We start from the raw sequence: 15083 nt of genomic DNA, 5'->3' as shown, positions 1-15083 counted from the left end.
ACCTTGCAGTTTAGTAAAAGGTTTTTTTTAATTGATGCCTAAGAGTGCCGTGCTGAGCCTTTGATCACAGATCAAGGATGGGGCTCACGGATCAGGAGGTGCCCTTCACTCTGCTGGTCCGGACCAGATCCTCAGATTAACTCCCAGTGAGCCTGACGGGAGCAGACCTCTCTCTGCCAGGTTGGAGAACGTGAAATATAAGGATAGGGTCAGAGGGAGGGTTAAAGCACCAGTGTCTGCTCTTTCCTTACCGAGTCGTTACTGATGGGAGCCACTGATGAGATCTTTTAAACTTAATTTCAGATCTGATCATTTCCTTTGGAAGGTAGTACACTCCAGATTTCCTTGCAGTAAAATTTCCAGACTTCGTTTGATTATTCGATTTCTGCTGTTTAGGTATCTTTTTTGCCGTTTTCTGTTTTGTTTGTTTTCTTCTCATTATGTGTGCTGCATCTGCACGCATATTCTGGCGCTCACAAGGAAAAATATCTTTGCTTCAGGCCTTTACCTTTGCGGGTGTGCAGCTCTGTGTGAAAAGGAAAACTTGAGCCAGGGATCGTGCGGCACCTGTTTGCCCCAACAGGCATCATAATTGATCAGTACGCAACCCACTTTTTTCTTGTTTTTGTCTGAATTGTGAAGATAATGTGTTTTTCTCATCCTCTGCACGTATGTTTATTTGTGAATGGGTTTCTATTTTGTTAACTGTATTCTGTATTGTTATATCTTTTATTGGTCTTGGCTTTCTGAGTAACTGAGTTCATTTGTCACTAAATGCAGCAATGCTTGTGGTGGGATGTTGAACTGGAGGGATTAGGATATTGAATTGGCATTAAGCAATATGCCTTCTTTGTATTGTAGATTAAGGACTTTTTACACAAGGTTACCATGTGTGTACACAGTGCATTCATGTTATGCAAAATCATGAGAGCTTTTTCTGTGGGTCCCAGTCCCACCATGCTCTTACAGCTGCTCCTTGGGCTTAGCCATACTATTTCCATCTTTACCAAGGCATACAGCCCTGAAATAATGAGCAGTCTGGTAATGCACTGGCTATAGTGATGAGCAGCAGGTGTAGCTTAGATGGAGATGCCTCACCTCATTCCCTGGTGGAAACTGAGCTCCCAGGGTCTCGGTAGGCCAGCTGGTCAAAATTGTCTTCCAGTCTAGCAGTGTCCTGACAGATGGTAATGATAATTTATCCAACCCCATCTCTGCTGCAGTCCTGCACCCCAGGCCTGGCTGTGTATGTGGATTCTGTTCCTGCTCATCTTTGAGGTACTTAAATGAGTTAATTTTCTAATGAACTAATTGAGCCTCTTAGAATTTTATTCAGCTGGAAAACTTTTGTAGGTTTCAATTTACACTTTTATAGATAACTCCATGAAGAATAACACTTCAGAAAACCTCCAACCATTTAAGACGCAAATGAAATAGCTCTTAATGCCATAGATAATTAGTTCACTTATGGCTTAAATCTAGTAATTCAATTAGAACAAAAGTCTAGAAACCAGTTGTTTCACAAGGACCTGTTTTGGGGGTATTTGTTTTCACAGGTTAGGGAGATGAATCTTAACAGACCCCATTTTAATCACATTAAAATGTATTTAGCAAATAAATGCAGGATAGAAATACCAAGTACTTGATTCTGGATCTAAAGCAAAAAGAAACAAATAGAGGGAATGCAGATTTTGTTTTTGATTCTGTTACTGGGATCAGGTAAGTGGGGGAAAAACTGGAAGCTGGATGCGATTGCTTCAAGTTCTGCCTCTTCAATAGTCTCTGGCCTCATGAGCACTGCAGCATTGGTGAGCCTTTCCACCTTTTGATCTTCAATTAACACTTTGTTTTTAATAATGTATCTACCTGTTGTTTTCAGCAAAAGTGTCGTACTGAAATTAAAGGAGCACATCCACTTTATTTGTAGTGGATCTTCTGTTTTACATCCCCAAAGACGATGCACAAAGCATTTCAGTGGCTGATGTACAGTACCTTCCGTGAGGCTTGAACAAGTTACCTCCTTTATAAAGTGTTCTATTTCCATACCAGTCCTCCTAACTTCCTTTTTAATCCATCACTTGTTCTTTGTGCAAAACATGAACAAAGACTGTTTTTAGGATTAGGATTACTGGCTTAAGAAGATCCAAGAAAGAAAATAGTCTTAAGTCTGCAACAAAAGGTCTAATGACACCATATCTACAGGCCAGCCCATAGGAAGCTGGATTAGTTGAACATAGATCACGTGTCAGGAGGGTGAAAACTGGTTTGAAATATTGACTGAAGGGGCTGTACAGTGCTTGTTAATGCCTGCTTTCTCTCTATAGATAGGGACTCAAGTATATACTAAAAAAAGTTACCAAAACCTATTTTGCCTGATTCATGGCAGTTCCTTAAGAGCAATGGTATTAGGCTTGTACCTAATGAAGCCTTCAGATCAATAAACTTCTACCAGATGCTCGTGTAGGCCTAATGAGCTCATCTTGAGTGTTGCCAGCTGGTAGCTTTTCTTAAAGTGACGTCCAGGTTGAGCAGGCCTGTCATAGGCCCTCTGGGTGTGTAAGCCTGAGCTCTCTCAGAGCCAAGCCCACAGGTTCCTTCAGACCAGTGTGCTCGCTCCTGCTCGGGAGCGGCCTGTGGTGGGATTTCTCATGATAAGTGAATTGGGCTGTAGCCAAGGAAAATGGACTCGGTGTAAAAGAAAAAAGCAACAAGTTCTCAGTGAAAGCATTGGGCTCTTCAAGCAGGAATTCTACCCCCCTCCCCACTGACACACACTAAAAAGGGAAAAACCCTTTGTCACCTCTTTCCATTCTGCAGCGAGAACGGTCCCAGTTCCCTCACCCCTCAGTTTGCTCACTTAATTCTATTCACTGCAGCCAGGGCACAAAGAGAAGGTTTGACACTTGCTGGGTTGCTACGATACCGCAGACAAATCTTGAATTTTCTGTGCTCAGAAGCAAAGAACAAAACGTAGAAAAAATATTTCACAGAAGACGGGTGAGCAAGAAACACACTTGACTTAATTAGTCAGTTTGTTTTTTTTATTTCCGGCAGCTTCCCACAGAATGGCAATCGAATTTAAAACAGCCTCTCCTCTTTCGTTTCTGTAACTGTGCAGCTGTAGGAGAAAAATGCTCTTACTTTCTCAGAGGTGCTGTCCGAGTTGAGGAAAGTGACAAACTCCCACGAGCAGAAAGTTTTCTTTTAGAATTTTTAGAATTTGTTTGAATCAAAAAGGAGGTTTATTTTTTTGTAGCATTGCTGGTAATTTTCTGACCTATAGTAGTATTGATCATTGAGAGAAGCTTTTGCATGGCATTGCTTGACTGAAGCCACAAAGAACAGGTAGAAAGCTGTTAACCCAACAGATGGATGTTTTTTATTTGTTTTGAATGGAATTGAAAGTAATAGACTTTTAAATACTTTGATTGGGGAGCTGTGTCAGGGTGAGTTCCTGTAAAGAAACAAGTTGAGCTTAATTCCTTGCTGAAAAGTAGAAGAACGACAGCTTTTCACCTGTTGAGCCCTCTTCCTTCACTCAGACCTGAAAGCTCTAAATAGTGCCAAGAGTACCGTCTTAACTGGAACTTCCTTTCATAAATGGGAGATATGCTCTAGATGTAACCGTATTAAATCGCCCCAAAGCATTGCTCAGTGTTTTCTGCTCTCTAGCCACATCCTCATATGTTTGCAAAACAAGATTTGCTGGTGACCATGAAGAGTTAAAAACAAATTGTAATTAAAGCTTGTAAAAGTCGGTGGGTTCTCTGAAAGGTTTAATTTCTAAATAAAAATTAATATGCACTTATTTGTGAAATATTATTGTACAAAATAAGTGTTTGGAAATTGCCTTATCTGCAAAAAATAAAAAGGACAGCATTCATTTAGAATTGGCGTTACTGAGCAATAAACCTGTTGGCCATGTTTGGGGGAACAGGCCAGTGTTGAATTTGGTCCGATAAGTTAAGTGGGAAGTTGACAGCTGATGTCCGGACGATGGCTGGAGACCCAGAGAGGACATGACCCGCACACCCATGGAATCTCTTGGGCCTCCCCTCCTAGGAAAAGATCTGTAACAGACACCTAAACCATAATCCGTTTGTTAAAATGTTTGGTGATGCTTGGAGAGAATTGTGAGCCACAGTGTTGCACCAACCAGTTTGTAGAACAAACTGTAGGAATGCCTGATAATACTGAGAGTGTACAGTATTATTAACATTATAATAACATGCACTTACTGTGCAGGGTGCTCTGCGAGCTGCAGGACTGAAAATCACCCCACAGTTAGGGGAGAGTAATGGATCTCCTTTCTGCTATGGGCTTGCAGGTTCTGGATCAAGTGCCTGTTGAGCAGCGTGTCTGCAACTCCATCAGCTGCATCCTGCATTTTCAGCACCATGGGCTGCAGCCTTTGCATTAATGTGAAGTCACATCTCAGATTTGTGCAGTTCAGGCTGAGCAGAGCTCTTCATGTGGTGTGTGAAAGAGCACTGCAGTTTCATCACCCCCTCAACGCAAGAACTATGGTTTAATTGCTTTTCTCTTTGCAATGTGACACCTATATATTTCTATTGAATAGACTGCAGGCACTGTAGTTGAGAAAAAATCACCATGCTTTGTTTTACATTTTTGTATTGATCCTTTTCGTATAGCAAGGAGAATCATTCAGTTTTGTCTGTGTGAAACAGTTGTTTGGAAGAACAAAATGCTATAATTCAAGTTAAAGGTCACAAAATGTGTAATCGGGAATAAATACCTGCCACTAAATTGCCTTCCAAAGCTTCCATCTCCAAGTTAAACAGCAGGTGATTTTCCAGAATCTAATAGTTCAGAGAAACTGCTGTGAATTTAAAGTGTCCATTATCTCCAGCCAAATGGGAAGCATCCATGAGGAGTGGCAGACCTCTTTATTTCCTGTGTCTCCAGATGAGTGTAGCTGTCACTGATTACAACACTAATGAGCATAATCAGACTGTTGGCTCTTTGGTTTTAATGATTCTCCTAATTATTTGTGAATGTTTCTGTGACCCAGACTATTGACTGATCTGTTCTTGGTGAGGAAAAATTCTACTGTTCCTGGACACCAGACAAAAACAAGTGACTCCAGTCATAAACATGCTCTGGTGTGGAGATCAAACAGTTAAAAACTGAAGGAAGATATGATGGTTTCCAATACTCTCCAACATCAGGCTGGATTGCTCACAATTCAGCATCAGCTGTTGTGTGTCCCACCTAAACAAGTCACCCCGGCAACCTGTGTGAATAATAACTACATAAAAGAAATATGACATATCCTGTATTGGAGCAGGAGATTAGTTTCAAGGTAGCAAACCTCAGAGGATTCTGAAAAGTGTATTTTAATGATAGGGAGTTTATTGGAAACTGGAGAATTATTTGAGAATTTACTGTAAACTGAAAGAGCAGGCATGCTAGTGAGAAATTAGTCATTAAATCGCTTGCTACACCTCTCTTCAGCAGGGATGTGGAAACATTTTGAAGATGTCAGATTTCTACCAGATAAAGTGCACAAAGATTGTGAATGCTATGCCTCCAGAGTTTCGGGATCATCGGCACATAAGTCACTGCAACGTAATGAATTTGAGCTTTATATTTGAATGGCTATCAGTTTAAAAGATTTCTAGTGTGCACTGGCATTCAGGTCCTAGTGCTGCAGCTGGGGCTCTGAGGCTGTGCAGGGTTCATTTGTTGGCGGCACTCAAAACACGGCAGCAGCAGAATGACTACTGTTATCACACTTTCACTCTCCTTAACACTGTTCTCACCAAGGCTGACATTCAGTAGGTTAAATCGCCTCATCACCTGGGCCCAGTCGGCTCTTATTAGCGAGGTTATTTAGTGCTTGTACAGCAGTCACTTGGCTATACCGCAGTCGGTCAATTATCAGTTATCAAAATGAGGCTGAAAAATCAAATCCAAATCCTAAATCTGTAGACTGTCTTTCTAAAACATCTATATGAATGATGATCAAATGAAATGATAGATTTATTTTAATGCTGAGTTTAGTTTTACGGTGGTTAAAGTGTTCTGACAGGACACTTGCCTTCTTGGCAGTGTTGTGGCTGTTCTGCAAAGACAAAATCTTCTAATGCAGCATTTCCTATTAATTGGATCCGTACACTCGGCACGTGGCCTCTCTCTGCCTCTTGCTTTGTCTCGTCTCCTTCCCTCACTCCCTCCGTTTTGCAGTGCAGATGTCTTTCCAATAGGCCCAGATGTGCCTCTGTAATATTGCTCTGCAAGATCTCTGCAGTGTTGTGCATTTGTTTAAGTTCTCTTTGTGCTTTTTCAGCTCTCCTATTATGGTCCATTTCTCTGACTTTTGACCACTCCTTTGTGTTTTCTTCGCTCATAGGGAAATAATTCCCTATTTCCCCCTTTTCCCCCACTCCTGCTCCTCTGTCTGGCTGGGGTGACAGCAGGCAAATTATAGAGAATCTTGTGGGGTTTGGCAAGATGCTTTTGCGCAGTTTGAAGAATTCTAGTAAAAGACAGGGAAGTGTACAGTTGCTGTAACTTAGTATAATGGGGAAACGCACAGAGGCAGGAGTGAGGAGACTTGAACTTGGTTTGATTCATTACACAAAGCATCAAGCCACGTGTGGCAGGGAGTTCATGTTCAAAGGCTTCTGTTTGGTGGCCAGGTTGTCCTCCAGTGAGGAGTGAAGTGACGTTTCTCGGTAAATGTAGCTTTGGATTTTTCCAATATGGACCGTAGCATTGTGGTTCCCTGTGGTTTCAACCTACCTTCTCTTTCCTTAACGAGGTGCACCATGGCCACACCCTGCTCTACATTGGGAACATGTCTTTATCCTCATAATATTGACAATTCTTTGCATTTGTACAGCACTTTTCATCCCATGAGGTTGCTAAACATCAGCTCTACCGTACCTCACTACTTGAAAGGGGGAAATTGGAGAGGTCAGACAGTAGAGGGCAGAGCAGGTTTAATCCAGCACACCAGGGTCAACACCCCTAGCACCCCTACTCTTTTGGAAAGTGCTATGGGATCTTTAAGATCAACACTGCAGGGCTCTGAGTGACTCAACCAGTAAAAAGCACCTGTTCGGGATGCAGGTTGGGCAAGTAGTCCCGGAGTCGCCAGTATCCTTGACTTGCTGAAAGCTGCTGTGGCTCGTGTCCTGTCGGCCGCCTTGTGAGCTGGCTCTGTTGTTCCTGGAAGTTGCTGCTGTCACTACGAGCTCAAAATATATGAAGGAAAGCCGATGGCGGGGCAGTGTGTTCAGGAGTATGCATCTAACCTGCGCTGGCAGGAGACTTCAAGAAAGAAGTGATGAGCCAAGATTATTAAGTTGTTAGTTGGGGGCAAGAGCAGAAAACCGGTAATTTGCAAATCCATTTTTAAAACAAAAAATCTAGACTGCATTTCCTTATAAGGCCTGCACTGGAATCAGGGAAGTCTGGCTCTGTTCAGTGTAGCTGAGGGTGGTAATTGTATCACGGGCCTTCACAATTTGAATAATGGGCCTGCACTGTGCTGCGATTTTGGCAGTGAAGCTGTTCAGAAACAAAACATTTGTAAATCAGCTCTTTTACACATGAAAACAACAGGAGAGCTGTGAAGTGAAACAGATCTGCCATTGAGCTGGAAGGGGAAGAGAGAGGAAGAAGGGGTATCTTTTCACTTTGCATTGAGAAATATGCACAGAAGTTCTAAAATCCAAATATAGGATTTACTTCCCTAGATACGTTCAGTGTAGCGATTTTATTTTGTTTAAAACAAAAGATGCTTTTAAAGGGTGACTTACCAAGCCCAGTCACTCTCTTTCTTTGAGACAGAGCTTCTGTTATAAAAAGAACTCTGTGCTTCTGCCCTCCAAAAACTTATTCTGGTGTCCCATCAGGCTTTGTGTCTGCAGGATACCACTGAGCCTGAGCTGACATCGGGCTGTGGTAATGCCTGCACTTGACAGACAGTCCAGCTAGTTTTTGTACATTGCCACTACAGACCAAACATTAAACTTGAGGTTTTTAGGCTTAGATTTAGAGTGCCAATTACAGAGATTTGGTGATGTTTTGTGCAAATTGGCTTGTCTTTTACAAAAACACTGCTCATAACTTCAGGTTCTTACTGCTCTCCTTTTGTACAACAAAGTGAACCACTCATACTTATGTCTTGACCATCCAGATTAGTTAACTGGGAAATATTTTAGGCTCAATATTCCTCTGCTCCCTTGATTTGCTGACTGTAGTACTATTCTGCATTGTAGCTGTTACTTACTAGGCACGTTATATTGTTGCAGTCTGTTTTTCTGGTGCATTAATTTGCACCATGTAAATTGTTTTTCACTATTGCACACTTTTACACAATATAACTGATTTTGTATTTTCTTGGCATATACACTGCAGTGCAAAACAATACGACACAATCAAGAGTTATGGTAAAGATACAATATATACAAGCTTTAATCTACTCAAGACCACTACTAGTTTTTTTTACTATTTTAATAACTTCATTAATGCAGCTTAATTTGGGTCAGAAGAAACCGAAGTTGTGATTTTAGTATCTTCACATTGCTCAGAATCTCCAAAAGCTTCACAGTAACACCAGGTAAACAATACTTGAGCAGCCAAGGTGAGGTGTTGCTGCAGCTAAATACTCACATTTACCAGTGAAATGTGATTGGTTCTGTCAGGTGTTCCACCTCGTTAACATCATCTCTACCTCTACACATCCATAAAGATACTCTTTTTGTAATTCATAACACAGATCTATCAGGATCAACTGTGAGCTGAAACAAAATGGGTGCGGTTTCTGTAGGCGATCGGAGTGGAATTGTTTCTGCATAAACATGAAAAAACACTCAAAAGAGCAGAACGGTGAACACAAAACTACCCTTCGCATGGATGTGCTGTCTGCTGTCTTGCCAGGATTGCTGGTGCCTTGTGTGCACAACCGAAGGGGTCTGTTCTCTTGCCAGGTCTTCAGGGTCTCTAAAGGGGGGGAGGCCACTCTGCTCATCCAGAAATCTTAACATAATGATGTTATCAGCTTGTCTTTAGTCTCAGCACCTGATATTTGAATCTCTTGCTCAGACTGTTTACCGTTACAGTAACAACATAACGCACGCAGAAAGGATATCAGCGGTATCAAGACTTTTTGCTGTCCGATACAGTGTAAACAGGTTTCACAACATTAAAGGGTCCCTGAAGTCATGACTTCTCTGAGGAAGCAGAGAACAGCTTGAATGGGTATGAGGGATGATGCATGCATTGTTGAGCTGTATTCAATGGCTGTGAAAATAGGCACATTTTTTCATTCAGCAGAGCCATCTGTACAGCAGCACTGCTGGCAATTGATCGGAAACCTTCTCAACATTATTGCTGTTCTTTTTAAATAGGGAGGGGTTTTGGCCCTTTGCAGTTACATTTTCTCCTCTGTAATTTCTTACTCCTGCTCACCTGTGAAGTCCTATCTGACAGTGCTGTCAGGTGTGCTCGAAAGAAGAACGAGAGAGAAACTGCTTTGGTCACACCCAGAACAGGAACGATGAGGATCATGTCAGGTGCAGTTGTAACAGAATGAAAAATCCTTCTGACTCACTGTAGAAACACGATATTTTTAATGTTGCATAGGAGGAGATCCTTTCCTCCTTGCTCCTTTTTTTGTAGTAAAAATCCCAGCATCTGATCTAGTTGCTTTTAGAAGGATCTTTGTGAGCTTCAGCTGAGCTGTTTGTCTGGATACCCACTCTACTCTTTATGCTAAAACAAGCGTCATCTTTAATTTTAAAAGCCTGCTTTTACATTCAACTTTAATCATCTGGTCTTTGTCCATAATTTGAATGTGAAGGTGTCCATCAAAAATGATGAATTTATGACCAGGAGTGTCCCTTTTCTCCGAGTTCCTCTTTCTGGGCCAGTTGTACTTCCTTATTTTTAAATTTCATGGTTTTGAAAGTAATTGTCATCAGTAAGTGCTTTCTTGGAATGATTCTACCACATGATGAAAAATCATATTTTTAACAATGTACTGAAAGCAAATCCAAGTTTATTGTAAAGGTCAGGTCTGGGGCTCTAGCTGCTTAATATGAGGGTTCGTTGTGTCCAAAGCTGCCAGTTCCCAGATGTGCGTCTTGCAGTGCTTCAGATGCTGAGCACTGTGCACGTGGCACAGACTGGCCAGGAGCATCTGTCATTATTGTTCTGAAAGTGATCTTACAGAGTGTTAAATCATAGTAAAGCAATAACTAAATGACGGCCATGGGAAACTGTTGTTCTTGACCATGGTCTTTTGCTGCTTATACAATAGGCTCACTGTGCTGTCCCATGTCTGTGTGATCTGCAGCATTCTTTGCTGTGCTTCACCCTGATCTTGCTATGCCTTGCTTTTACTACAAGGAAATGTGAGAGGCTAGTCAAGGTAAGATGAGGGTCAGTTATCAAGACTGCTCAAATCTCCTGCACCACAAAATCAGCCTTTTACTGCTGGGCTGAGCTGTGTGGATTCTTGGCTGTGACTGGCTGCAGTTTGCGTGCTACAGAAAGGCTTCTATAAGTGCACCTCCATACATATGTAAGGGTTCAAGTTCTTATTGCAGTTATGTTGTCATTCAAGTGTGTCTTATCAACTAATAATTGCCATTCTTAGTTGTGAAGTATTTGACTGATAATTGCAATCGGTTCATTTTTTTTACAAGAAACAGCCTTTTGAAATTGACCCCGTAGTGTTCTGAAGAGTTTTTGATTGGGCACTTTGAGATTGTGGCTGTTTTGAATACATAACATATGCAAAACTGTATCAGAGATGGGCAAATTGTGCCTCAGAAGGGTAACTTCATTTTGGGCAGAGTTTTATGGATTGTACAGAATGAAAATGCATTGCAGACTACATTTTGCACACTGATGACATGTTTTACAGTATTTTAATCATTATATTACCATGTAAGAGCTGCAACAATAAAGATGGGAAATGTATTATTTGCTTGACTTAAAGAGCACTTAATTCTCTGTGCAATGAATCATCTTCACTTATACCAATCCAGTCTTTCTTCATCTGTAAGCAGCTAAAAAAGAAAAAAGAACATATGGTTTTTTTCCCTGACCTTTTCCTCCACTGCAAACTGTCATTTTCATTAATGAAAATCTGATCCTTTGTAAACAGACCCTGAGTATGTCTGCTTTTCCTCTGATATATTATTAGTAAAATCCACAGGGCATGCTAGAAACTGTGTGTATGCCTGTGGATTAGACAAATGTCTCACACATTGTGTGGAGCTCCTATCTTTTCTAGACTTGAGAAATGGATAGTTCGCCCTTGTGACAAACGGGAAACCTTCTGTTCTCTTGACCCAAAAACCCCTTGCTTTTTTTCTCTTTCGTCCTCTTCAATAAACCCTTTACTCCACGTAATCAGTTATCCTCTCCCAGTTAGCCACCTCCACCCTGCCCAAAGGAGGACCCGAGGAGTCCCCATCACACAGCAGGGGCAGCAGGCCTGGTGGCCCCACAGAGTGGAGAGAGCCCGTGGACAGTACTGAGCAAGGACAGGGTTAGGGAGGCCGGGGAAGACAGTGGAGGACGGGGCCCGCTGCCTTTTCCTTAAAAATTCCAAAAGGCAGTTGCTGCATGGCTGGGAATTGGTCCAGTCCATTCCACTATTTTTTGTATAAAGATGTGCCACCTTTTTTGAGTTCTTGCACAGCTTGTGAGGTTAGATTCCTGTTTAATTAATGAGCTTGAAGTAGCTCCCTTTAGTTGACTTTCAGTGGCTTTGTAGACAAATACCTCTGTACTCCAATTTCAATAGAGAATGACTAGACTAGAGATTGAGCTTTTAGTTTACAGTGGTTGCCTATACCAGTGCAACTATATCTCTTTTTTCTATGTCATTGTTTAACGACCAGATTTTCTACTTCTGTCTCTTTTGTGGTAAGTGCCAGAAAAGTCTGTAAATTAAGTGTTTTGATTTAATATGGCCACACTTTTTATTTCTAATGCCTGTGGCTTTCAACAAAACCTGAAAGACATCACAGATAATCCTGTTTTGTAATCTGAAGAAACAGCTGTGCTTTCTACCTCTTTGTGCATTGGGTTTTTAATTAATTTTGAAAACCAAATGAATTCAAGCAAAGGCATACAAATCCTTTATTTCAGACATAGTGCGACACTTCCATACTGTTCTTCTTTCCTGGTAGCTTTGCCTCTGGGCCACATGACCTCCAGGAGAATACAGCAGAGGGCACCTCCTCTCTATTCATCTTCCATGAAAGCAGAGCTCCCTGTAGACCTTTCTACTGCTCTTCAGGCCACATCCGAAGGCTTTCTCATGTTCTAAGGCATCTGTTGGCACAGCAGCAGTAGCTGGATCCCAGTTTCATGCGCTAAGCCCTTGTTTTTGTCCTAGAGGAGCCGGAGACCTGCTGGCCTTTAATAAACTGTAGGACGTCTCTAATTGGAGGTCCTCCGTAAGAACAAACAAGGATGGTTGTGTGCAGGAGGGGGCCTGAGGGGAGGAGAGCTGCTGGGACTCGTGTGTTGTTTATAGTCGGGTGGTGACAGCGTGTTATTGTCTTTTTTAAATATTCTTTGGGTGTACTGCACTCAAACATCACATTATATATGCTTCTGTTAGTCTTGCTAGCACCTAGACTTTTTTTCTTCCTTTGGTTAAAGGAGCAAAGTGGCAGTAACAGTCTAATGTAGTTAAGCATTTGGGCTTTTGATTAATTTCCTGGCTGTGAAAACAGCTGGATATATGGGTATATCAATCTCTCGCAAGTATTTAGCATATTCCATGTTTAATTCAGTCTTGAAACTCATTAGAAGGAAACCTTTTCCTCTAGTGTTCAATCACAGGTAGACAAGTCTCAATCAGCAATGAAGCCCAGTTCACACAACGTCACACAACATCAGTTACCAACACCTGAGCCTGCTCACAGTGTGTATATGTTATCATTTGTTTCCTTGAATCGATTAATACATTAGAAAGCTGCTGTTCCAGTTTCCTAACAAGGTGCAACAAAAGTGTATTGACTCCTTTGGCAATACGGGATTATAGCCTTGTTTATTTGACTTTCCTAAAATGAAGCAGTTTTCAGGCAGAATTGGCTTTACATCACTGGGTGAGAGATTGACTGAAGACTCCTGCTGCCACTGGTGCAATTACTGGGTTTACAGTGTCCTGTAGAGAAAGAGAAGCCTGGCTCAATGGCCACAATTTAAGTTTAAAATGTGAGGGTATGTTTTGGGCTCTTAACAGTTGGCAAGTGTGCAAGTACTTCAGCTGGATGTGTCTTGTGTTGCAGGTTCCTCCTACTATGACAATGTGCGGCCCTTGGCCTACCCCGACTCGGACGCTGTTCTTATCTGCTTCGACATCAGCCGCCCAGAGACTCTGGACAGCGTCCTAAAAAAGGTCAGTTGGGGCTTCCTCTCCAGCATTGTACACAGCTGCAGGCAGGAGAACTGGTATCCAGTACCCTCAACTACTTCATTCGCCAGACACTGCAGCTAGTACAGCACTCCCCAGGACAGGCAGTGTCCTCTACACCTAGCCGAGGTGCCTAATTACTGTCGTTTTTAGCTTCATGAAATAGAGGCATGGGCCAGTGCTCGCTTCTGTCAGAGTGTCAGAGTCTTGGGTTTTGAAGTAGTTACTAAATGAAACCCTGTGGGACTGTGCGGTAGACTATCTGCTGATACCAGTGAGGGTTGTACAGTGTCATGGGGTCTCAGAGGTATACACTGGTTTGCTATTATTCTCAGTGCAGAAAAAAAAACACTAAATGAAAACCAAACAAAATCCTTGTACTTTTTGAAACACGATTTCTTTCTCGACTCCTAATTATAATCCAGCCTAAAATCTGTTTATTAATACGCAAGAAAAGTCCCGATGGCTGTGAGGTGGAGTTCATTACCCTTCCACTTGCTTGTCTGTTTGTAGGGCTACCAGGTGTCCAGCCCAACCGCCGAGCTCATGGAGGAGTGAGGCTGCTGGAGGGGTTGCCGAATACACTTCTGTTGCTGTATTTTTAATATAATACCACTCCTAAGAGTGGTTATCAAGATACCCGTTAGTGGCCCAAGGCTTTGCATTATACACACAGTGCCATTGTTGGGTCAAATTTCTGAAATCAATTTATTTTAGGATTTGACTGCCATTCTTTTTTGTATGTTTTAATACATACTGGTAGATATTCACTACTTATCTGCTTATTTACATTTTTACTACACAGTCTGACTATGTTCATTAATATAATGCCAATCACTTTGACATTGACAAGCAATGACTGGGTCTGCATTAATACTGTATATCATCTGACAGGCCTCCAATAATTTCTATCCCCTTCTTTCTGTGTCTACGAAGTGTATTGGTGACAAATATTTTCCTGTCAGTTCATTGAATCTTACTTGGATTTAGGTGTGCTTCTGGCATTTTTTAAAATCTGTCCCTCCAACAGAAACTCGGAATTCCCCAGCCACAGGTCTAAAGGGAGCCCGGGATATCCAGGGCTCCATTGCGCGGCCTGTACAATGAAATTAGAAAAACAGCCCAGCTGGGCAGGAACCGTTCCTTCAAAAAGTGGACAACTGTATGGTTTCTGAATGTGGACCTGCTTCTCCTGACCTTTCCTTTCCAGTGAAGCTCACAGTTGGTCTTAGGAGTTTTTCTTTTTTCATACTATATTTTAATACCGCTTCAGTTTGGATGCGAGCCGGCTTGTCCTTTTCCCTGCGTCCCTCAGTGAGAGCGAACGGAGCAGTGCTGGGTGTCCTGTATGTATCCCAGCAGTCTGTGGGGCTGGCTCCCCCACTGTGTGGGTTTGCTTTTGCAGCTGAATTCTGCTCAGGATGGACCATCTGTTTTCTGGTGCTTTGAAGAGCTACCATAAAAATATTACTTTGTGCAGTCTTTGCCAGATTCTGCCCATAAACTGGCTGGGTCTCCCAGTTTTGTACAATGCTGCTTCTGGGGAGGCTGTTTTTCTGTTTTTATAGACAGAAAAAAGCATTGTATGTCTGAAAATGTGTTATTAACCCCTTACTAGGTCAGTCTAAAGAGGGATAACAGAATACTGTAATTTGTTGCTTATTTAAAGATT

General features: G+C 41.9%; 1 protein-coding gene across 1 annotated transcript in view; it reads left to right on the top strand.

The window, feature by feature from the left end:
- rnd2 (Rho family GTPase 2) overlaps nucleotides 1-15083 on the top strand; it is a 51200-nt gene that overhangs the window by 16474 nt on the left and 19643 nt on the right. The window contains exon 3 of the mRNA XM_088906175.1: nucleotides 13287-13396. Coding sequence (XP_088762301.1) covers nucleotides 13287-13396 — 110 coding nt within the window. The remainder of the gene's footprint in view (nucleotides 1-13286; nucleotides 13397-15083) is intronic.

The sequence above is a fragment of the Atractosteus spatula genome, chromosome 26, assembly GCF_055471065.1.
Source record: "Atractosteus spatula isolate fAtrSpa1 chromosome 26, fAtrSpa1.hap1, whole genome shotgun sequence".
In the NCBI taxonomy this organism is placed as follows: Eukaryota; Metazoa; Chordata; class Actinopteri; order Semionotiformes; family Lepisosteidae; genus Atractosteus; species Atractosteus spatula.
Note: the sequence above shows the minus strand (reverse complement) of the source record. Positions and strands in the feature narration are given on the sequence as shown.